The 25,166-nt window shown below is 46.6% G+C and overlaps 1 protein-coding gene across 2 annotated transcripts; it reads left to right on the top strand.

Moving 5' to 3' along the window:
- The first annotated feature begins 1,433 nt into the window (after positions 1 to 1,433).
- Positions 1,434 to 24,886, top strand: FSTL1 (follistatin like 1). 2 transcript variants are annotated; one of them, XM_079960339.1, is made up of 11 exons: positions 1,434 to 1,451; positions 1,544 to 1,618; positions 10,597 to 10,701; positions 12,729 to 12,858; positions 14,800 to 14,832; positions 15,655 to 15,785; positions 17,698 to 17,816; positions 18,426 to 18,538; positions 18,993 to 19,103; positions 21,916 to 22,013; positions 23,397 to 24,886. In XM_079960339.1, exons 1-11 carry the CDS (start codon positions 1,449 to 1,451, stop codon positions 23,439 to 23,441), a joined length of 963 nt encoding a protein of 320 aa, XP_079816465.1. In that variant the 5' UTR covers positions 1,434 to 1,448; the 3' UTR covers positions 23,442 to 24,886. The 2 variants fall into 2 exon arrangements, with proteins under 2 accessions (XP_079816465.1, XP_079816466.1); XM_079960340.1 differs by lacking the exons at positions 1,434 to 1,451; positions 1,544 to 1,618 and adding an exon at positions 2,628 to 2,693.
- Positions 24,887 to 25,166: the final 280 nt, after the last annotated feature.

The following is a 25,166-nucleotide window of genomic DNA, read 5'->3' as shown; positions in this document are numbered from 1 at the left end:
AAAGGTGTGTGTGTGTGCTGCTTAGGCTGGAGTCGCAGATGAAAAATGCCTGGCAGAGCAAAGGAAAGAGGAGTGCTTAGGTGCTGCTGGGGACAAAATGGTCTCTCACAGACCCCCTACTTGTGACACTATTTGGCTGGGCCTTTGGGATGCATTGATGGAACCAAGGCAAAGCCTCTTGGGCATGGAAAGTGGGCAGAAGGGGTAATGGCAGCAGCTAAATAAAAAAGCAGGGCTGGCCCACCCATTAGACAAAGTGAGGGAAGTGGGTGGCGCTGTGGTCTAAACCACTGAGCCTCTTGGGCTTGCTGATCAGAAGGTCGGCGGTTTGAATCCCCGCGACGGGGTGAGCTCCCGTTGCTCGGTCCCTGCTCCTGCCAACCTAGCAGTTCAAAAGCACACCAGTGCAAGTAGATAAATAGGTACTGCTGCGGCAGGAAGGTAAATGGTGTTTCCATGCACTCTGCTTTCCATCACATGAATAGGACCTGTTCACTTTTTGAATAAGAAGAATTATATGTCACGGAGGTTGCAGTCATCAGGATTTTAGAGATGCTTAGGTGGGGCATGTCCAAAACCAGGTTTGGAATATGGTTGCCAGACGTCCCTGTTTCCCGGGGAGAGTCCCCAGATTTACAAATCAGTCCCCATACAAAATCCATTGAAGTTGAAAAGTGTCCCTGGATTCATTGGAAAAAATCTGGAAAGCTTAGTTTGGAGCCACTGCTTCTCACCAACGTTGCTGGGACTCTCTCTCCCCTGGAGATGGTCTGGGGGGAAAAAACCCAGTAAAAACTGGGGGGAAACCAGTGGGAGGTTTTCCTGGAAAAAATGAAAAAAGCAGTTTGATATACAGTGGTACCTCGGGTTACATATGCTTCAGGTTACAGACTCCGCCAACCCAGAAATAGTACCTCGGGTTCAGAACTTTGCTTCAGGATGAGAACAGAAATCATGTGGCAGCAGCAGGAAGCCCCATTAACTAAAGTGGTCCTTCAGGTTAAGAACAGTTTCAGGTTAAGAACAGACCTCCAGAACGAAGTAAGTACTTAACCCGAGGGACCACTGTAGTTTGAAAATTCCACACACCTTTTTTTTCTCTTCATTTTTTTCGGGGGGGGGGAACTGCCCCCCCATGTTTCCAGTCCCCCCCCCGCCTTCCCCCCCCCTCTTCTCCGCGCCCCATCCCGGCCCCAGACGCCCCTCCCTGCGCTGAGGGGGCGGGATGGAGGGAAGGAAGAAAGAAGAAAGAAGAAAGAGAGAGAGAGAAGGCGGAAAAGAAGGAGGGGAGCCGCGAGGGGCGGAGCCGCGTTTCCCCTCCGCATCCGCGGCCCCCGAGGCGGAGAGGCGAAGGCGCCAGAAAGCGAGCGAGCGAGCGAGCGAGGAGCAGCCCCTGGCCGCCTTCTCCCCTTGGCCAACGCGGGGGCGCCCAAGAGGAAGCCGCCAAGATGGTGAGGGAGGCTGCCCGAGGGACGGAGGCGGCGGCCGGGCAAGTTTCGCCTCGTCCTCCGACTAAGCTTCTCTTCTCTTCTCTTTCCCCCAGTTGCAGCAGCAGCAGCTGTGGAGGAGCCTCGCCGTGGCCGTCCTGGCCGGGACCGTCCTGGGGCTCCGGGCGGAGGTAGGAGATGCCAGGCGGGAAGGAGGGAGGGAGGGAGGGAGGGAGGGAGAGGCGGCGGCGGCGGCCTTCTTCCCGGCGCGGCCAAGGCGGCGCCCCGAGCCCGGTCTGGCAGGCCGGAGGCCGCTTTTCGGGACAGGCGCCCGGCGGGGAACAAAAGCGGGCGGGAGAGACTCGGGACGGGGGCGCTTTTCCAGCAAGAAAGAACTTTTCTTTTGGCCAAAGAGAGTGGATCCAGGGGCACCTTGCTTCTCAAACTTCATCCGTCCCGCAACTCCGTTCAGAAACCAAAGCGTTCCAAAAGGAAGGCGCGCTTTCCCATAGAAAGGAGTGCAAAACGGATGAATTCCAGACTCTGGAAAACAACCCCTCAAAGAGCAATGGAACAGGAATGCTGCAGGGATCCATGAAATGGAAGCTGTAAAGGATGTGCCTGCAGGAATGCGGTCCATCCGTCAGGAGCTGAACTGGGTTCCACACAGTCACAAAAACAAAAAGAGAGCCGCAGCCACGAAAATGTAAAATAAGCAGCAAAAACAGACAGACCTCAGTGTAACACTCAAGTCGGGAGCATAACACTCAAAATGTAAGTGTAACACTCAAAAGGGAGCACGTTCGGATTCTGGAAAAAGTTTGCAAACCGGAACACTTACTTCCGGCTTTGCAGTGTTTGGGTTCCAAGTTGTTTGAGTACCAAGGGTATTCAGACTTGAGAACCAGGGTACCCCTGCAGTTATGCTTCCAAGTGGAAGAGAAGATGGGTTTCCTTTCTTTTGAGAAACAGCTTTTCTTCTTTCCTTTGGGGGGAAGCAATCCTCAGCTTCACAGTGAGGTCCCTTTGGGACACCTCATGAGCAAAGTGAGGTCGCAAAGGCCTCCTCATAAAGCCTTGGCGGCGGTGCCACCACCTCCCTTCTTTTTTAAAAAATTTTTTGGAAACCCTTCTAGAGGATCATCTGCTTCTCCACAAGTATTTTCACTGGGACTCTTCTCTCTTTCAAAAGCCAAACGTTTTGTTTGACCAGGAATGAAGGAATGGTGTCTGAATCCCCTGAGTTGCAGCCTCCCTGAAAATGAGGTCAGAGGCAAAATATTTGATGATTACGGCTGGGAAATGTGGAAGTGATTTAAAGAAAATAAACTCAAGCTGCTGTGGGCTAGCGGGCAAAAAGAACAGAATATGCATTCTGGAGGTCGGAGGTCCCTAGTGGGCTGCCCGCTGCCCCTTTTTTATAGATTAACTGCAGGTGGTGAATTCGGCTTTGGACCGGTAACAAAACAGAAATAAAGGCTTTGGGTAAAAGGTACCGAAATATGTCTCCCCGGTTCTAAGCGATGATATTTTCAAGGGCACTGCTACCAAGTTTAGTTTCCTTTGGATAAGAGAAAGCTGGGTACTTAGGTTGTCATTGTACTATTTGTCCTGTTCCCCCCTGCAAAACAAGAACAACATGCAACATTATTTAAGTGGAGGCAAAAAGGCGTTTTTACTGCAGGGCAATGTATCCCCAGGGATGACCCCTATTGCAGCCTTTCTTCAACTTCCACTTCCACTCCCCTATCCCCATATTCTACCCCACTCTCAAGTAAAAGCTTCTCCAAGTGCCTGGCAGAATATTTTAAAACATGACTTGAAAAATGATACATGAAAAACACGGAATTGTCTATGGCACTTGCTTCTGGCTGTTTGTGGGACTCAAGGCAATGGGCACATGGCTTCCCTGGAGTCTTCTGTCCTGGCACACTTGCTTAGCTTCAGCAAGGAGGTTGACTCTCGTGCCTCCGAACTACGCCCTGAGACCAGAGAACACAGCAGGAGAGGAGCCTATGAAAAAAGAGGTTATCAGAGTCTGATTAAAAGCGTACAGATTCTGGAACGGGAGTGGGAAACCTGCACCCTTAGTTGCTGGATTCCAGCTCCCATCATCCTGCTCACGCTGATGGGAGCCGGAGTCCAGTAACATCTGAAGGGCTGCAGGTTCCCTGTCCCTGACCCAAAAGGCAAAGGCAAATAAAAAAGTTTTCACTTGTCACTAGGAAAACTTCAGGCTCGGCACCTGGCAAGGCTCCCTGATGAGAGAACCTAAATGGTCTCCAAAGGTGCGTTTTAATGTTAATGACAGCTTTTGCAGGTGGTGCGTCCCCCCTGGGACCCCCCTTGCCCTGGCCATCGGCGCCCCCTTCTGGGAATCTCCTGAATCGCTGGAGAAGCTCATGGAATCTCTCGTGCCACTCTCATACTCCCCTACGCTGCCCTCAGATTCTTCCCCTTCGCTCTCCGTTTCCTCTCTCCCCTGTGCCTCTGCTCCTGAGCCCCTGACACATGTAGTTATAACAGCTTTTGCAGGATGCTACTGCTGTGCCATCACAGTGAGTAGGAATGAGCCCTGAGTAAGCCTAGGATTCCTCCCGAGCTTTGTTCCTTGTTCACCATGCCTCCACCTCTGCCGACTTTTTGTCCTATGTGCTGGCAGTGCTCCACTGGCGTAGGAGTAGAGTCTTCTGCCAGTGGAAGAGGGCCGGAATGCCGGTTTTAATTTTTCCCCTGGTGCAGTGTTTGAGTTCACCATGTGCAGAGGACTCGGGAGTGATACTGATCAGGAGGTTTCACTTGAGAATAAGATCGTTCTCTCTGCAAATGTTGGGATTCCTTAGTGCACTCTTAAGTGTGTCTTGCTGGAGAGGATTTTTCTTGGCCACACTCTCAGATTAATCCAGCAGTCTGGTCTGCTCCACTGATCACCACAAGCTTCCAAACTGGGGAAATTGTAACACAGAAATGCCTCTGATGTCTTTGAAATCAAGCAGCTTTTTCACCACTTGGTTTGAGCTGCTTTTGTGCAAAACCTTTCCAGTATGTAGCCAAGAAAGAATGTGCTACATATTGTGACCTCTTTGGCTATAATTTGGCAGAAAGGTGCTTAGGAGTCTGGAAAATGTGACGGGTTGTGAGAACTCTTGGCTGTTCCTGAACAGCTCTGGATGCTGTTGTTGGCAAGGATGGCAATGGCAAGGTGAACAAGAGCGCCTTTGATCAGTAAATTGCTTTATTTGCATAAGAAAAAGGTTTGTAACCAGAAACCATATCATCTTCCTGCCAAAGTAACAGCACTCTTATTAAGTACATCAGTTTTTCATCACATTCGTAAAATGGTCAAGACCAGGCTCTGGACCTGTCTTGACTGAGTGCAGCTATGCCCGCCTGTTTATGTCTTTGCTAAAATGGAATTGTTTAATCTGCCCTTAAACAGGAGGTAGCTTTTCTTAGAATATCATGGAATCATAGAGTTGGAAGAGACCACAAGGGCCATCGAGTCCAACCCCCTGCCAAGCAGGAAAAACCACCAGAGCACTCCTGACATATGGTTGTCAAGCCTCTGCTTAAAGACCTCCAAAGAAGGAGACTCCACCACACTCCTTGGCAGCAAATTCCACTGTCAAACAGCTCTTACTGTCAGGAAGTTCTTCCTAATGTTTAGGTGGAATCTTCTTTCTTGTAGTTTGGAACCATTGCTCCGTGTCCGCTTCTCTGGAGCAGCAGAAAACAACCTTTCTCCCTCCTCTATGTGACATCCTTTTATATATTTGAACATGGCTATCATATCACCCCTTAACCTCCTTTTCTCCAGGCTAAACATGCCCAGCTCCCTTAGCCGTTCCTCATAAGGCATCGTTTCCAGGCCTTTGACCATTTTGGTTGCCCTCCTCTGGACACGTTCCAGTTTGTCCGTGTCCTTCTTGAACTGTGGTGCCCAGAACTGGACACAGTACTCCAGGTGAGGTCTGACCAGAGCAGAATACAGTGGCACTATTACTTCCCTTGATCTTGTAAAGGAAAAGCTCATGCCACCTTTGTTGGTTTACACTCCCTGGAGCCTTGAGTAGGTGAGGAAACGTTGATCAGTGGCTGCAATGCATGGTGTCTGGACCTGGGTGAACCGTGAGTGTTTCGGGAAAAGGGATTGGGAGAAAGGGAGTGGTGCTCTTCACATGTTCTTGCTTCAACCTCCCTCCTGCTGTGATGGAGACAATGCACCCCCTGCCCCTGTAGGGAGTTGCAGTGGGACTCTGTGTGTGCAGTGACCTGTTCTGTGCGGCCAGGCTATGGTGCTGCAAGGGAGAAAGTCCTCATGAGGGCTTGGCTTTCACATCTGTGGCTGGAATGGTGGGCCTGGCACTCACCAGCAGAGAGCTTTCCAGCTGACCCTTACGTCTCTGATGTGGAAGAAGCTGATCCCAGCTGCTAAGGGGAGGGAGTATTGCTCCACCAGTACAGTTTGGTCAAGACAAAGTTCTCACGTGTATCAGAGAGTTGGTGGAGGGAGAGAGCTCTGCAGTCGTTATACTTTGCAATACCACGTCCTCTTGGAATAAGGAGACAGTTACTAATGCCCTTATCCTGTTGACCAGTCCCCCGGGCAGCTTTAAGAATCACTCACACCAAGGAGGTCTCTCCCCTCCAAGGATCCTGTCCGTCCATTTCCCTGGGCTGTGCAAATAACCGCCCAAAGTGGGGGCACGAGCATTAGAAGGGCGGAACAGGGGGGGAAATATCTAAATAAATAAATGAAACCGGATATGCAGGAGCCAAAGTTATATCAACTAGCTGACCTCTGTGTCGGCATGCAACTGGGCAAATTGGTCACAAAAGGCTACTGAGTGGACCAAGAGGTAGCAGGACTTTTGGCTGCTTGAAAAAGCTCAGTTGGGCAACTCGGTGCAAATGCACTAAACATTGCCCCACTTGTTTCAGCAGGCCAGTGGCGTAGCGTGGGGGGTGCAGGGGGGCCGGTCGCACTGGGCGCAACATCTGGGGGTTAGGGTTAGGGGGTGCAAATCCATGGGTTAGGGGGCGCAAATCCACGGGTTAGGGGGCGCAAATTACTTGCCTTGCCCCGGGTGCTGACAACCCACGCTATGCCACTGCAGCAGGCACACATCAGTTAGGAGGCAGTTGTAATGAACAACTGATGGAGGGACAATGCTGCCATCTAGCTGTTTTTCCAGATCAGTTCTCAGACTCCTCCCACATCCTTCGATGATGCTCCACTGCCATCTTTTGGAGCTTGAGTATCCTGGTCCACTAGACCAAAGCAGGGCAGGTATACTGAAGAAGGACGTCAAAAATGCCAGAGTGATCGGTTCTAGTGCTTTAAAAAAAGAAAAAGGAAATGTAAGCTTGCAGCATAGCCTGTGCAGTCACATTGCCTTTACAGGTGCAGGGCGGACACTGCAACTATGAGAGGTTGCCCTGACTAGTCTGTGCCCAAGCAAATGTTTATACATTCTTTGTACACAAAGCAGCATATGCCACTTTGGGCAGGACTTTGCATCACTTGACCAGATGAGGGCATAGGTGGCAAATACCCAAATCTTATAGATGGTCCCCCTTTCTGGGCTCAGAGCTCAGCACCCCAAGCCCACAGATAAGGTTAAAGCAAGCCAGTTAGCTTATCTCAAAGCAAGTGAATAAAAAACATATATTCATAAACATTAACATTCCAGCAGTGCAGCGGGTTGGACTAGATGACTCTAGGGGTCCCTTCCAAGTCTACAATTCTATGATTTTATATAGGAGCTCTTCGTTACAGCAACTATCAGTTAATTGTGGGGCTATCTTGATTACCAAGATGCAGAGCTTCTGGAGCAGTTTGCTCTGGGTTCAACACACTGAGCGAATCTGTAAGTGCCTTAACTTCTCCTAAGTGTGTTAGCAACACATCTTGAATGTGTGTGTGTGAGAGGGAGTTGTGTGCACATGCAGGAATGTGGCTTCCTGTGCATGAAGATGTTCTGCTTTAGTTGCCTCCCTGATCCCTTTTTTGTATTTCAGGGTCATTGTCACTGTTTTGGTCAGAGGGCCAATAGTGTGGCCCTAGTAGTGCTATTTTGATTTTTGACCTGGAATTTTGATCAGCACGGTGAATAAATTTAGTTTTAAAGTTGGTCTTAGGAAGAAATCATAACCACATAAGAGGGAGCCTCACTGAACACAGTGGAACGTACACCTGAGTAGGCATACTTAGGCATGCATTGTGTTGCATGACACACACCTGCCATTAGCAGTTGTGTGTTTGCTGGTTGAAGTGGTAGATGTCGAACACATGTGAGGTGAGGCTGGATTGCTGGTCTGCTCCTAGTAAAGGTAAAGGGACCCCTGACCATTAGGTCCAGTCATGACCAACTCTGGGGTTGTGGCGCTCATCTCGCTTTATTGGCCGAGGGAGCCGGTGTACAGCTTCCGGGTCATGTGGCCAGCATGACTAAGCCGCTTTGGGTGAACCAGAGCAGCGCACGGAAACGCCATTTACCTTCCCACCGGAGTGGTACCTATTTATCTACTTGTACTTTGACGTGCTTTCGAACCGCTAAGTTGGCAGGAGCAGGGACCGAGCAATGGGAGCTCACCCCGTCATGGGGATTCGAACTGCCGACCTTCTGATCAGCAAGTCCTGATCAGCAAGACCTGATCAGCAAGACCTTCTGATCAGCAAGTTTAACCCACAGCGCCACCCGTGTCCCTAGCTGGCATTGAATGATATAAGGTCTGAACCTGAAGAGCCAGACTAAGATGGCGCAGGTTCTATGAAGCTCACTGCTGTCTGTCAGGGTTGCAGTGATTATAAAATGGAGGAGAAACCATGTAAGCTGCCTTGGAGGAAAAGGAGAATATAAATGTAAAGAATAAGGTGGTTTGGGGCCAGTTTTCTGGGAAGGCTTCAGAAGAACTGAACTGCAAAACAGCTGGTGAGGAGGGAAGAAAAACTCTTCTGCCGAGTGACCTAAGCCTAGGGCAGGTCCTGGCCTGCTGCCTGATCTTCGCTTCTGTTTCGAGAGTTCTTATATCAGGCTGGAGCGTTTGAGAATATTAAGAATATGCAGATTGAATGTTCTTATGTGACATTTTACATAAACAGTTTGATGCCTTCAGATTGTTCTAAGAGTGGAGTTTTTTTTAAAACAAAAAGTCTAGGCATGGAGCATTAGGTCCTCCTTAAAATGTGCTCCGATTTCCTAAGTTTAGCACATGGAATGGTAGAGACGGGAAGGGTTTTATTTTTTAAGTTTGTAGCATTTTAACATTTTAGTAGAGGCACTGCAAGGGGAAGAAGCTTCCAGCATTTGATTTTCCATTGTCTTTGTTGCATTCATGTGGTTTCAACTGTTTGGTGCTAGGAAAGTTTCAAAAGCTGCTAAGAGAGGAATAAAAACATTGCTGTGACTTTCCCTGTCCATATTTGCAATATTGCCTTTTAAAGGGCATTCCAATCTTCTGACAGGGTAGGGGAGCTGCATGTTCTGCTGCGCTGGGTTTGTGCAGCCAGATCCTTTGGGAGGCTCTTGCTCCTTTGAAACAATGCTTTCAGCCCCTGTGACCACGTAACTCTGGAATGCTCTGATTGGCCAGCCTCCTGGAGACTTGAGGTCTGACTGAATAGGCAGCGACCTCGTTCCTCCTGGGGGTGTATTTTGCAGTTGGTTTTTGTTAGAAAGTATGAGAGCCAAGAATGTAAGATGTAAGATGGGTGGAGTTTGAGCTTGGCTGGTCTCGGAAAGTGAAGCAGGGTGGGGAAACATTTATGACAAGCTGGGAAAACATTGTCAGAGTTGGACATTTTAATACAGAAGCTTCGTGGGGTGCTTGAACTAATAGACTCAAAGCTGTTATTTCCCCTTTGCTCAGACTGTTGTGAAGGGGGTTGGCATTAATGCCAGTCTCCTTACACTCCAGGTCACAATTGTTGTTGTTGTTTAGTCGTGTCTGACTCTTCGTGACCCTCTGGACAATTCCAGGCCCTCCTGTCTTCCACTGCTTCCCCCAGTTTGGTCGAACTCATGCTGGTAGCTTCAAGAACACTGTCCAACCATCTTGTCCTTTGTCGTCCCCTTCTCCTTGTGCCCTCCATCTTTCCCAGCATCAGGGTCTTTTCCAGGGAGTCTTCTCTTCTCATGAGGAGGCCAAAGTCTTGGAGCCTCAGCTTCAGGATCTGTCCTTCCAGTGAGCACTCAGGGCTGATTTCCTTCAGAATGGAGAGGTTTGATCTTCTTGCAGTCCGTGGGACTGTCAAGAGTCTCCTCCAGCACCAGAATTCAAAGGCATCTATTCTTCGTCGATCAGCCTTCTTGATGGTCACAATAACACACACATAACCACAGATGCACAGACCTAGTCCTTCTGTTTTGAGAGATGGCTCTGAATCAACAATAAATACTTCCCTGTCTAATTTGAAAAGCACGCTTTAGTAGCCTTGATATTTTCTGTGGTGTATCTTGGCTAGTGAAATTTTGCTTAGAGAGCAGAGGTTAACTTTTCTGTTTTCTCTGCTTCTCAGACCAACTTGTGCTAAGGGGTGGGGAAGCTGTGGTTCTCCAGATGTTGTGGGATGGCAACTCCCATTAGCCCCAGCCAGCATGGCTGACAACATCTGGAGGGCCACCTCTTCCCCACCCTGACTACTTGGCTTGTCATGGCCCATCCTCTCAAAGTGGCCTTTTGCCAACAGGAGCTCACAGCCTAGTGCTTTAACTGCTGTGCTTTGTTCAATTTTAATTTTGAGAAAGATATGTTAGGACAGCAGCAGATCAGATTGATGGAAAAGCTGCAACATTTAAAGATGTGCATGTAACCACGTGGTTTAGAATCCATTTTCTGGCAAAGGCACTGAGAAGGTGTCAATAACTTTTTGACTGACACCTGCCAGCTAAAGTCAACAAATCACCCACAAAGGCTTGTTCAATCTGCTAGTGATCTGTGGCTCTTCTGATATTTCTGGAACTTTAAAGATCTGTGAGAAGGTTGCAGTTATTGGTTGCTGTTTGTGGTTTTTACCTCTTAAAGTTTTTCTTTCATTGTTGGCCACCCATAACTTTTATTATTGGGCAGGATATCAATGTAGTAGCTAAATAAAAGACACAGTCTTTATCTGAAGAAGGCTTCTCCCCCCCCCAAACAAACTATTTTTTTCTTTTATGCCTTGCAGGAAGAGCCGATGAGCAAATCTAAAATCTGTGCTAATGTGTTCTGTGGGGCTGGCCGGGAGTGTGCTGTGACAGAGAAGAGCGAGCCCACTTGTCTCTGCATTGAGGTAAGCGAAGTCCTGGGACCGACCACTGAGATCAAAGGCTGATGTCATCCCAAATGTGGAGAACCAGCACGCCTAGTGGTAGTGACTGATGTGTGCTCCCTCCTGCTTCCTCTGTGGTCCTAGGGATTTTCTGCCCAGCCTTCTTGGTTTGTTGCATGTACAGCAGTACCTCGGGTTACATACACCTTGGGTTACAGATGCTTTAGGTTACGGACTCCGCTAACCCGGAAGTAGTACCTTGGGTTAAGAACTTTGCTTCAGGATGAGAACAGAAATCGTGTGGCCCCATTAGCTAAAGTGGTGCTTCAGGTTAAGAACAGTTTCAGGTTAAGAATGGACCTCCAGAACGAATTAAGTTCTTAACCAGAGGTACCACTGTATGCTTCTTTTTTGCATCAATGACTCAAATCTTCTCTCAAGGTAATTCTTTCATTGTACAGTGGTACCTCAGGTTACATACGCTTCAGGTTACAGACTCTGCTAACCCAGAAATAGTGCTTCAGGTTAATAACTTTGCTTCAGGATGACAACAGAAATCGTACTCCGGTGGCGCGGCAGCAGCAGGAGGCTCCATTAGCTAAAGTGGTGCTTCAGGTTAAGAACAGTTTCAGGTTAAGTACGGACCTCTGGAACAAATTAAGTACTTAACCTGAGGTATCACTGTAGCAACATCACATTTCCTGAGCACTTAACATCACATCCTATTATGCTGCTTCCCTCCAAAGCATTTTGGTCTTCTGACTGGTATGTGGAATATACTTAGCAAACCGTCATAAGCACCTATTTGATGCAGCCTGTGACTGTGATTATCATTATTACTTGTTGTTTCACTAATGTAGGTTTCCCTAAGGTGCATTTGCCTACAGTATATATTGCCCACATTATAGCAGGAAGCGATAGAAGAAGAGGAGGGAGAAGATGTAAATAAGCCCAAATAGGGGGAGACTAATGCTTTCAGTTCAGTAAGTTACACGTAGTGGGGCTTAGTTTTCCATAAAGGATGAGAACTAAAGCAAAAAGCCACGGGTAGGCAACCTAAGACCCGGGGGCCGGATCCGGCCCAATCGCCTTCTCAATCTGGCCCGCGGACGGTCCAGGAATCAGCGTGTTTTTACATGAGTAGAATGTGTGCTTTTATTTAAAATGCATCTCTGGGTTATTTGTGGGGCATAGGAATTTGTTTTTTCCCCCCAAAATATAGTCTGCCCCCCCCCCCCCCGGTCTGAGGGACAGTGAACCGGCCCCCTGCTGAAAAAGTTTGCTGACCCCTGCAATAAGCTAAAACAGGGATAATCAGTGCTTTTTTTCTTTAAAAAATGTTTAGGGGTACTCACATTTTTATTCAAGAAAATCACCATTTTATAGTTCAAATCAAGGAAAATAAATATAGTAAATGGACAAAAGTACAAAGATTCACAAAATGTTTAGGGGTATGAGTACCCCTGCGTCCCCCCAGAAAAAAGCACTGGGGATGGCTAAAGGCTCTGTGGAAGATTTGAGGAGGGATTTGAAGAATGAGAGGGCGGGTGTTTTCTAATCAGGGAAGAAAAACAAGCGGCAACAGTGTATGCATATGATTTTATCCTGTATGTCACTTGCCCTATTCAGGCCCTCCCTGAATTAGTTTAAGAATTCATGAGCTTTGGGACAAACTCAGACTGTAAAGTTAATCTCATCAAAACCTAGACATGTCTGGATCCTTTGTTTCTGTTTGTTGATGAATTATTTCTTTGTGCGTTGTAACCCTTGATCTGACTACGTTTCCCCACTGTGGTACCAATCCAAACTGGACCCTACATGTCTGCTATTTGTAGTGGGTGGGGAAGTTCCCACTATTCAGGAAGGAAAATCCTGCACTCAGGGGCAAACTGTGATTTATGTAAATTGTAGTTTGGGCTTCCCTCTCAAGCCCTCTATAATTTTTATTGCCTGTGTGAAGCTGCTTATCTTTATGCCCTGTGTGTCTCCTTCCACCTTTGGAGCCTAGTTATATTGGATCTCTCATTTTCTTTTTGTTGCTGATGCAGAGATGCAAGCCTCACAAAAGGCCAGTTTGCGGCAGCAACGGCAAGACATACCTGAACCACTGTGAGCTGCATCGTGATGCTTGCCTCACTGGCTCCAAAATTCAGGTGGACTATGATGGTCACTGCAAAGGTAAGTCGGGTCCTTGGGGCAGGGGTACCCCTGGAACAGCTACTACTCCAGTAAGTCCTGGGTTAGAGGACATTCGAATTCAATCCAGCTTTGGGAATTCTGGCACCAGATAACCATTTTGGTTTTTCAAAGGCACATGACTTAATGTGCCACAACATTCCCTGCCTGTTTCCACTGAATATTGCTGCTAAAGAGTGTGTTGGATCCTGTATACCTGAAGGTCCTATATACCTGAAGGAGTGTCTCCACCTCCATCGTTCAGTCCGGACACTGAGATCCAGCGCCGAGGGCCTTCTGGTGGTTCCCTCGCTCTGAGAAGTGAGGTTACAGGGAACCAGGCAGAGGGCCTTCTCGGTGGTGGCGCCCATCCTGTGGAACACCCTCCCTTTAATATTTAACACTGTACTGTTTTTAACACTTGATTGGGAGCCGCCCAGAGTGGCTGGGGAAACTCAGCCAGATGGGCGGGGTATAAATAATAAATTATTATAATATTATTATTATTGGATGGCCCCAGAAGTGAGGGCGACAAAGCAAGGAGCCGGTTGTCACTGTGACATAAGACTTTTGACCCAGCCCATTGCAGTGCAGCCCTGACTGTGGCGCACTACGGTGAAAAAACATCGCTCTCTGGTCTTGTGAGACAGAATAGTAACAAGGAAATAGAGGAAGATATGGGAAGTAATGTCAATAGTAGGTGGAATTTACAATCTGCAGTCAGCCATACCAGGGATGATTTCCTTGGAGCTTGGCTGAGTGTTTTGTGGCCGAACTCGGGTGAAAGTAGGAGCCCTAGATGAACAGCTACTGAGTCCTGCCACATCAACGTTCCTTGCAATACTGTAAGGGACAAGCTGTTCGTTTACAATACTTACATTTCCACCTGACCTCCAGTGCAGCTGACAGTAAGTGGGAAAACATCACCATCACCATCATGTTCCAGAATCAAAAGTTGGGCAATACTTTTAATGGGGGGGGGGTCAACCAAAATGTCAAGAAAAGGATGTTAAACTTTCGAGTAGGTTCCTCAAGGGTTGCCAGTGCGGTGCCCTGTGAGCACCATTGCACTTGAAAATGCCTTTATTGATTCCTCTAGGCAAGACACCCAGACTCTGAACTAGGGCGGTGGGTGGGTGGGGGGAAGCCCTATTGCACACGGAGAAATTAATTGAATTAATGGGATGAGTTAGTTGAATACTGCCCCCCACCCCCAGCAATGTCTGGGGGAGATATGAGGTGTACTTCAGGAAAACCATAGAATCATAGAATCATAGAGTTGGAAGAGACCACAAGGGCCATGGAGTCCAACCCCCTGCCAAGCAGGAAACACCATCAGAGCACTCCTGACATATGGTTGTCAAGCCTCTGCTTAAAGACCTCCAAAGAAGGAGACTCCACCACACACCTTGGCAGCAAATTCCACTGTCAAACAGCTCTTACTGTCAGGAAGTTCTTCCTAATGTTTAGGTGGAATCTTTTTTCTTGTAGTTTGGAACCATTGCTCCATGTCCGCTTCTCTGGAGCAGCAGAAAACAACCTTTCTCCCTCTATGTGACATCCTTTTATATATTTGAACATGGCTATCATATCACCCCTTAACCTCCTCTTCTCCAGGCTAAACATGCCCAGCTCCCTTAGCCGTTCTTCATAAGGCATCGTTTCCAGGCCTTTGACCATTTTGGTTGCCCTCCTCTGGACACGTTCCAGTTTGTCAGTGTCCTTCTTGAACTGTGGTGTCCAGAACTGGACACAGTACTCCAGGTGAGGTCTGACCAGAGTAGAATACAGTGGCACTATTACTTCCCTTGATCTAGATGCAATACTCCTATTGATGCAGCCCAGAATTGCATTGGCTTTTTTAGCTGCCGCGTCACACTGTGACCATTCCAGACCATTACAGTACCTTCAACCTGAAGTTTTCTTATTTCTTTCTGTAAATAGAGAAGAAGCCTGAGAACTCCGCTGCAAGTCCAGGTAAATATGCCTTTGCCTGTGCTGTGCAGCCTGTGGGCTGCTCCTCATGTTACATTTGTTCAATACAGGTCAAGGGAAACGTGTCCGAATGCCCTTCAAGTGCAGATTCTGCCTGGAAAAGTGTTTACAGAGTGGAACTTCTGTATCCCAGCTGGCTATGAGTCACCTTCCTCACTGCCTCTTTCAACTTATCATTGTTAATATCTCGCCTATGGGCACGACACTCTTCTCACAAAAGGGGTTAAGCTACGTTCTATGTCTTGAGCTGCAGTGTTTACTTCATGTGCAAAATTCAAGGATAAGGGAATTTGTGTCTCTCCCCTACCCCAAATTACCTTTTCTTTTCTGTTTTTAGTCTCCGTTCAATTGTAGTTGGCTACTGTGCCTCACCAGGCTAATAATAAAAAACAATAACAGAAATGTGCCAAGTAGAATATGAAAAATGAAGCCTAGCTGGTTGACTGAGGATCAGTGGATAATGGCAAAAGAGATTTTGCCTTCTGCCTGCTCCTGAACTGTCACCTTTAATATTCTGGATTGAAGAAATAAAACATAGAATTTATTTTGTTCATCTTGCCCATTGAAAATAGCACTGTGCATAATCAGTGGTAGTTTCTCATGTGCCTCAACAGCAGAGGAAAATAAACATGGCCTCTCACTCCCTAAGCTGGGAGTCTGCTGATTTCTGATCCATTTTCCACTTGAGATGAAGAGAAGCTGCATTGTTTCTTGCCTGCCATCTAGCTGTCTCCCCCACTTTCAATTCATTGTATCTCTCTGACATTCCTGGTCCAACTCTCCCCTTTTCCTGTCACTCAATAGTTGTCTGTTACCAGACTGACCGAGATGAACTCCGGCGTCGTGTCATCCAGTGGCTTGAAACTGAGATCATTCCTGATGGCTGGTTCTCTAAAGGCAACAACTACACTGAAATCCTAGACAAGTACTTCAAGGTACAGATGTCAGGAGAAGAAAAATAGAAATGGTGAACTGATGGAAGAGGTGGTTAGAGATTTGCTTCATAGTATTAGTGTGAACTTTCCTGAATCACTAATTTGTTTGGCAAACTAGCTTGTGAATATTCTACATTCTCACCTCTGCCTTTAGCCTTCACTTGCTTTTCTATATTTACAAAAGAGATGTGATCAGATTATAGGCTTCTATAATAAACCCTCCATTAGATCTTCTAGCAGCCTTCAATCACGATGGTAAATGAATGAGAAATCGTCAAGTAAACACATGGCTAATTCAGAAGACAAAACAGCTTCGTGGAGAGTCACTATCACCATATTATAGATTATTCTGGCCTGTATATTCATGTTGGATAAACTGTTGTTTCTCAACAAAACAATTATGCCTGATTTGCAGATAAATGTGCAAGACTTAGCTTAATACTCTCAGACAACAGCGGGCCCGGGGGGGGGGGTGGAACTGTGTCAAGTATAATTCAGTTTCCCACACAATCTAAAAGTAACAAACAGTGTTGGGACCCTTTCAATAAGACAGAAAATTAAGCAGCTTACTATGGGGGAAAAACTGTAGAGGTCTGAGGCAGCGAAGTCAAGCTAATCAGATATGGGAGAGAACTTGTTCCCCACTGCACTTATGGCTTCCATTCATTCAGACCTGAACATGAGCAAGTTGTATCCAGTAAGTCATCCCCTAAAAGGAAAGCGTAAAGCTGTAGTCTCTAAACTTCAGTGGCCAGCAGGGGTGCCAACTTGAATAAAATATTGTGGGGGCCCAGGGAAGTCCCGCCCTGCACAATCAACCACGTGACGCAGTGCACACATCCCATTTGTATAGGAATGCCCATCAACTTTGTGGAGGGCCAGACCCCCTCAAATATTTTATTGTGGGGTCCGAAGCCGCCACAGTCCCCTAGGAGTTGACTCCTATGGTGGCCAGTATGGCCATATAATACTCTGTATGCTGTCTCAATTACAGTTGAGGTGATTAAGGTACTTGACAAATAAAGATCAAGCAGCGGGGGGGTGGTGAACGGTGGGACTGTGCCACTCACCTGACTGCTGTTTGGCTGAGTCGCTCCAGGGTAGCCAGGTGGAGAAAGGGAACAATGTGATGGTAGCTGGATTGCCAGAGACCAGACTGAGGATTACAGCTCTGAATAGGAATGGTGGGAACCTCCCCCTCTTCCTGCTCCTGACCAGGATCCTGAAGCTGCTCAGGAACAGTGGAGCACTATAGACTTAGAGAATTGGTTTGCAGAGGGACATAGTTCAGAAAACAACAGCTGGGAAGAGCTGAGTGAGGAACAGCTAGAAGAAGCAGAACAGGAAAAGAGATAACTGACTCCCCTTCGCTAGAGAGGGTCCAGCCTATCTCTCCAAGGGCAAGGAGAGCTGGTAAGGTTGCTACGGCGGGGGCTCAGTGGTTGGGAGATCAGGTTGCAAGAAGGGGAAGTGACGATGACTCGGGGGAAGGAGGAGGCAAACTTAATGGGGAGCACCTTCGCTCTGAGAATGGCTGCTGTGTTCTTTTGCTGTGATCATTAAACACTCTTAAACTGGTAAGAGACTAATCGCTTTGTTCTGCTGATGCACGGCCAAAGGTGCATCTCTGAAGCATGACATGAATGTTCGCAGAACAAACACACTGATGGAGTCAATCCAGTGTTCCTCCTAGCGCACTGACACCACACTAGCCTTGCCACCACTATACTCCTCCCCCTCTGCAGCGATTCACCTGCATGGAAGTCAGGTGAGCGACACAGCCCCTCCACGTCATCCACTGCTACATTCCAGTGAACAAGTGGTGGAAGTTGTGAAAGGAAATAGCTAATGGTCCATGGAAGCAGCGCTGTTGTTTTCAGCCTCTCTTGCATGCTGCTTTGTACTTCTGTAGAATTTCGATGATGGGGATTCTCGCCTGGATTCCAGTGAGTTCCTGAAGTTTGTGGAACAAAATGAGACAGCGGTCAACATCACCACCTATGTGAATCAAGAGACCAACAAGCTGCTCAGGTAGCGTGGGGCAGAAATCAAAGCGAATGAGATTTAAACTACAAACGGCACTTAGGTTCATGATTCTTTCCCCTGATCAAATTGGGACCCGTTCCAGATCTAATTAGGCCCACGGTCCACCCCTCCTTTACAGGAACACAAGCAAAAACAGTGCGCTGTTAGCTTGTACGTATCACAGGGTGGTTCTAGTCATGATCTGGAATCCTGCTGATTCAAACAGTAGACAAATCTGTCAGAAAGCTCCCGTTCTTGGCCTTTGCCAGGCAAAAAACCTTGTCACCTATGCTTTTAAAGCAGCAAGGCTAATGACCAAGTATTTGAACCTAAACCTACATTCCTGCTCTTCTGCATTTGCCTGTAAAAGTGTTTAGTAACTGCCAGTGATGATTGTGGAACTTGTCAAGTTACCTGAGAAGGAATAGTTGCTCATGTTTAGACCATAGGAAGAATCAGCAGCCATTGAATGCCGATAATCTGGTGGACTGCTACACATGTTCAGAAAATCCAAGTGAAATGATTTGACAACATTTCATTGTAAACATGTTAGCCATTCCTGCTTTGCTGTGATGTCTTCTAGGCTGATGCTTGTGTTTTTTGTGTTCCTTGCAGGGGACTCTGCGTAGATGCCCTCATTGAGCTCTCTGATGAGAATGCTGACTGGAAGCTTAGCTTCAATGAATTTTTGAAATGCCTCAATCCAGCCTTCAACCCACCAGAAAAAAGTAGGAACGCCTTGTCTGCACAGAGAGAGACTGAGGTTCCTAAAAGAGTAGAAAGAGCAGAGGGATTTAGAGCTGGAAATGTGTCTCAAAAACCAGTCAGTGTCTTATCAACCTGTCTCTGATTAGTCATTAATCTTTAGTCTGCTCTATCAGTATCCATCTGTTATAAGCCACATATCACACTAAGCCACAGGTTTCATATACAGTGGTACCTCGGGTCACAAACACCTCGGGTTACAGACCCCGCTAACCCAGAAGTAGTATCTCAGGTTAAGAACTTTACCTTAGGATGAGAACAGAAATTGCGCGGCAGCAGGAGGCCCCATTAGCTAAAGTGGTACCTCAGGTTAAGAACAGTTTCAGGTTAAGAACGGACCTCCGGAACGAATTAAGTTCGTAACCAGAGGTACCACTGTACATTAAGACAATATTCCATTCTCTGTGATCTTTCTAGAATGTGCCCTGGAAGATGAAACATACGAGGATGGAGCCGAGACCCAAGTGGAGTGTAACCGTTGTGTCTGTGCCTGTGGGAATTGGGTGTGTACTGCCATGACTTGCGAAGGTATGTCAACCAAGGAAATCTTGGATCATTTTAGAACAATCTTTCTTCCTCAGAGGAAAGAAATGTGATGTCTGGACCGTTGGCTTTTTGCTCTAAGTACTTGAATGCAGAAGGAGTTCCAGATCAAAATTGGATGAACCAGCCTTGGTCTGGGATCAGTTATTTTATAACCTGGAAATCGGAAAATGTTGTTTTCATGATAGAAGAGACCCTTCTCCCAGTACCCAGTATACTCCCAATGTTCTATTCTGGTCACTTCAGTTCCGGGGACTACTTGGCCATTAATTATTTGAAGGCATCAAAATGGAGTACAGTTGTACCTTGGAAGTCGAATGGAATCCATTCCAGAAGTCCGTTTGACTTCCAAAACGTTCGGAAACCAAAGCACGGCTTCTGATTGGCTGCAGGAAGCTCTTGCAGCCAATTTGAAGCCCAATCGGACATTCGGCTTCCAAAAATAGTTTGCAAACCAGAACAGCCATTTCTGGGTTTGCGGTGTTTGGGAGCCAAAATGTTCGAGAACTAAGCTGTTCAAAAACCAAGGTATGACTGTATAAAAACCTGTTCCTCTTTTACCCAAGGAACCCTCCTGCAAAATTAGGTTACACTATCTTAGGAGATGGGACGCGGGTGGTGCTGTGAGTTAAACCACAGAGCTTAGGACTTGCCGATCAGAAGGTCAGCGGTTCGAATCCCCACAACAGGGTGATCTCCCGTTGCTCAGTCCCTGCTCCTGCCAACCTAGCAGTTCGAAAGCACTTTAAAGTGCAAGTAGATAAATTGGTACCGCTCTGGCGGGAAGGTAAACGGCGTTTCCGTGCGCTGCTCTGGTTCGCCAGAAGCGGCTTAGTCCTGCTGGCCACATGACCCGGAAGCTGTACGCCGGCTCCCTCAGCCAATAAAGCGAGATGAGCGCCGCAACCCCAGAGTCGGCCACGACTGGACCTAACGGTCAGGGGTCCCTTGACCTTTACTATCTTAGGAGATGAAACCCTGTTCCTCTTTTACCCCAGGAACCCTCATGCAAAATTAGGTTACACTATCTTAGGAGGAGCCCCAACGCACAGCAAACAGATAAACAAGCAGCTTTCCAAATATATTGGACATGTAAACATGACTCTTAGATTGTAATTTGTATCAAAAGAAAGTTCTGAAAAGCCAGATGTCAGCTTAGCACTGCCAGTTGGAAAGTAGGGAGAACAACGGAATTTTGGTGGAATGGGGTGAGTGGAAAGACCAATCCCACGGTCTACTCCACATAGAAATAGAATTGTCCAATAGAAAAATGTCCACCCTTCCCTGAGTGGAAAACAAATGATGGCAACACTAATAACTTAGGTGAGCAAAAGAGGAGAGGCTGTTTGCTCTTTTGTTCTCCCTTCCATAACAACCACAGATGCATTTGGTTTGACTCTGGTTTTGTTTGTTTGTTTGTTACATTTCTTTGAATGACATTAAATTCTTGATCTTGACCCGTGACCTTGCCTGTACCCTCAGGGTGGTCCATTTCCTCAAGGCTGCCCATGGCAGATGAAGGCCCAGTATACGCTGTCCAGGGTCCAGGGTGCAAGGCAGTTCCTTTTAAGAGCTAGAGGCCAGCATGTCTTGTGAGAAAGGAGAAAGCTCCTGAGAAACTTTGCTGTTGCATATGGCTGAAGGAGGTGGGAGCTCGTGCCTTCGTTCAGCCAAAGCTGAGGACATGGGTGAATTTAAACCACTTACCCTCTAGATCTACTACGGCCAGGAGAGCAATTGGGAAGCTTGAAGAACTGAACAGGGAGGATAAATTGCAGGTGCTGCAACACTGATGGCCAGGAGGGGGCACACAAAGCGGCAATAAACTATAAGCTAATTAGAAAAACTGCACCGCACTGTTGCCTTTGATCAGCTTAAAATTTGCATTTATTCAGCTGCCCAAACCCCAGCTCCTTTTTGATGGCATCTTATTATTATGCGAGGAGAGTTCCCTTTTATTATGTTTCCTCTTACTGATCCCTTTATAAGGGGGAGAACTCCAGCGCTTTTATGTTTTAGTCTTGTAACCGTTCCTTCTGCCTCTCTTTGAATCTCACTACATGCCAGGCATAAAACTGATGATCTGCCTTTCCTTCATCATGTTTTAAACCAGTGACAGTACTTTTACCTCTCAGTCTTTGACTGGCCCATTCAATTTTCTCACTAACTGCTGCTGGAAAAGGCTGGTCTAACAGGGTGACAGGGCTGCCACGATGAGCTCATCAGCGAGAATTTTAAGTGGCTGCACCAAGTAGTAAGCAATTGCACCAAGTGGCAGACGGGGTCTAGTAGCGTGCTACTGTTTTACCTGAAGATTGTCGCAAGCTTGGGGAGGTTGTGTGAATGGATGCAAGATACTTACCCAGGAGGTGGGGATGAGGGAAGAGAATGAGATGAATTGGTTTCATCATTAGTTCTTGGGTACATTAAGGAAGTTCATTTCAGTATTCTTGCTGCTTACCCCAGGGTTCTGCAGCTTCTGCAAAGACCACGACTGGGCAGCTGGAATTGGGTTTTTGCAAAGGTTAGACTAATTTGGTGGTGTGTCTATGAATTTCACCATGAACATCTCTATGATAGGATATGTATGGAGATATTACTAAGCCAGCTTCCTTCTCCTTGCTAGTATTCAACCTCAGTGGTTTCTGTCTTCTGGTCAACAGAGCCAACACTTTGTGTTAAATTTGATGTGGTGGTAGAACTTGCTCTGATTCTACCTTTACCCTCTTTGCCTTGAATTTCCTAAACATTGTATTCTGCCGACTGTGACAGTTGTGTAATCCACTTATCCTTGTAGGCAAGAACCAAAAAGTGCCTTCTGAAGGGCAGCAGCCTGAAGATAAGATGACTGAAGAAGAACTGGCCAGATATGTTCAGGAGCTGCAAAAACATCAGGTTGGAAGGGGACTGTAGAGATTTCTTTGCCTTGCAAACCTGCTGGCTATATATTTATTTCTATAGATCTTTCTGCTGAACAGCTATAAGATTCTGTACCTATTGGAGGCTGCTGAGAATAACTAGGGATACTACATAACTCATGCCAGTTTTGTTTTAGTGACTTGCCTGGTCACCAAAGTCAAGAAGGAATTTTATGCAGGCAAATGGACAGAACCCCTTGCCCTGAGCCTGGGTCCGCACTAGAGCTTTAACACATACACGAGTCACTGTTTACATGTGTACATTTGTGCACCTTTGTCCACACATAAGCACTTCCGGTTTTATGCCTCCAAAATCCATTTTGATGTATCTTGTCAACGCTAGTGGGCAGTGCTTGATGGGATGTATTTGTGTTGTGTTTTATAATTATAATTATTAATACAACTACTACTATTATTTATTAAATTTGTATACCATCCTTCCCCTGAAGATAACAAGGCATTTCACAATATAAAAAAGAGAACCCAAAATGCATAATAAAACAAAAACAGGAACAAACCAATATTTCACAAACACATCTAAATGGCCGTTGAATGTTCAGTGAGCCTAAGCCTAAGAGAAACATTTTCACCTGGTGCCTAAATATATGTAATGAAGGTGCCCGGGGAGCCTCTTTGGGGATAGCGTCCCACAAATCAAGTGGCCCTGAGTACTAGTGTTACAAGAGAGAGGAAAACTTCCCTCAAGGGGGCCTTTGCAGATGGTTCATTGTTGTTGTTTAGTCGTTTAGTCGTGTCCGCCTCTTGGTGACCCCATGGACCAGAGCACGCCAGGCACTTCTGTCTTCCACTGCCTCCCGCAGTTTAGTCAAATTCATGCTGGTAGCTTTGAGAACACTATCCAACTATCTCGTTCTCCATTGTCCCCTTCTCCTTGTGCCCTCAATCCTTCCCAACATCAGGGTCTTTTCCAGGGAGTCTTCTCTTCTCATGAGGTGGCCAAAGTCTTGGAGCCTCAGCTTCACGATCTGCCCTTCCAGTGAGCACTCAGGACTGATTTCCTTCAGAATGGATCAGTTAGATGGTTCATAGTTAAGCAGAAAAAGGTTGCTGACCCCTGACATAGACAAATACTCAAATCAGAAGTGTGATTCTGGGTCCTAATACAACAGTTCTGGAACGGAAACATTTTGAAAATTTGTTCCAGCTCCCTATTTAGCATGTTTTCATCCGAGACAGATCTTAGTGGGGTGGGGGAAGAACTGTGTCCTGTGGTTAATATAAGAAATGAGTATATAAAGCGGACCAGATAAGTAGGTGTTTCTTTCTGTGGGACCCTATCCTGGCACCAGCTTGTGAAATCACAGTGCAAGCATTAGATTTCTCTCCTTTTCCTTTCCAGGAGACATCTGAGAAGACCAAGCGAACAGCCACCAAAGAGATGTAAGCGAAAGGCACAAGTGGAAGATGCCCGAAGCCGGTGTGTGTCGCCTGACTTACCCACCCGTCTTCCTTCAGTGCTGATTTCAATATGCAAATGTGTGTAGGACTTGTTGCCCAGTCACAGATATTTACATTGTATAGCAATGGGGGGGGGCAAAGAAAAAAATAGGTTCTTTTAAAATTTAAGAGAAACCCCTCTGTATCATGGTTGGGTTTGTTTTTTTACAATGAGAAAGGAACTGAACTGAGGGCTTTAGTGAGGACCACATATAATTCCAGCTCTGGCACATAGGGTGTAGCATCCCTGACCCCTGAGCTCATATCCTGTGTGGGATCTTGCTGCCTCTCTTGAGTTTTGCTGACAGCCTAAAAGCTACTACCATAACTGCAGGGAATTGGAAAGGAAGTGCCTATGGCTAAGCATATATTCCACGGGATATTGCTATGCCTCACGATCTTGATAACTGGCTTTTCTGTTTTCACACATGAACAACTTTCATCCCGTCTTCCCTTTCCTGTCCATACTCTGCTCCCAAAGAGTATCTGGCCGTTCAGACTGGTTTACTGTGCCTGTGTAAGGGGGTTCCTGGTGAACACAGAACCAAATCTCTGCCAGAAGCCAGATAGCCCACTGCATTGAGTTCCAAAGTGACCTCATTTTCTTTCCCTCTCTCTTTGCAAAGGTGCTACAGTATATTTTCTTATCACACTCTTACACTGATTCTTTTTTTTAAGTAATGACTTTTAACTGAGCTTTTTGTATCTTTGATTTATAGATATTGTTTATAGTTACTGAAAAATGCTGTACTTCTGGTTCGTGCTTTGTATTATAGCTGCATGTATCAAATAAGTCAAATCCGTGCAGCACACAGAGGACCTCAGACCATTCTGGATTTGATATTTCAGCATCCTTTATGGTAAAGAGCCTTCGTTCGTGCATGAATAGAGCTGGATAGGGTTTTCAAAGGAGACCCTGTCTCCCACAGGGTCAATTCTTCAAGGAAGGGGAGGGGGAGAATTATGCACTTCAGGAAGAATTGAAGGCCAATCCTGTTACATTAAATGGAAGGAAATATTATGTCAGGCAAACACGTGTAAGTTCTCCTCATGCTATGGAAGCAGTTTTGGAACTGCAGTCACTAAGATGTGTAAGTTCCTGCTGCTTCTTTACTTAGGGACTGGTTCTGTGATTTCCAAAAGGAGACTTGCACAGCTGGGGTGGTTTCCAAGCAGGTTGCTGACCTGAGTGCTGACACAACTTTTTCCATGCAGTGAAAGGAAAGAACCTCCAGCAAAGGAGGGAAGGAAAACACCAAGTAAAGGAAGGAGAATATGCAAACCCATCAATACATTGCATTTGTTGGTGTGGTACCAGAGACTGTTCCATGCTATTTAGGAATTTTGGCAATAAAATCAGGGGACTCCATCTCCCCACAGTGGTATAGTAAACATCAGAAGCATTGTTGTTTGTGCATATCTTTGAAGAGAAAACAGTATCCTAGATTGAATTTTCAAGTCCTACTAAATAGCCCCAATCTTTGGGAATAAGTCCAAAAGTAATTTCCCCCATGTTGTTCCTCCCTGATGTAAATCTCCCCCAACTGCTACTTGCATCAGGAGTGAAAACTTCCAGGGATTCAAACAGACTTTGACAAAAGGGAAAGGCAGGATTTCCCCCTCCCCTCATAACTGAATGGACTTCCTTAATGCATACAAACTGTTGGAACCA

Source organism: Podarcis cretensis (genome assembly GCF_951804945.1).
Source record: "Podarcis cretensis genome assembly, chromosome: 17".
In the NCBI taxonomy this organism is placed as follows: Eukaryota; Metazoa; Chordata; class Lepidosauria; order Squamata; family Lacertidae; genus Podarcis; species Podarcis cretensis.
The sequence above is the reverse complement of the archived record's forward strand: the minus strand, read 5'-3'. Positions and strand labels throughout refer to the sequence as shown.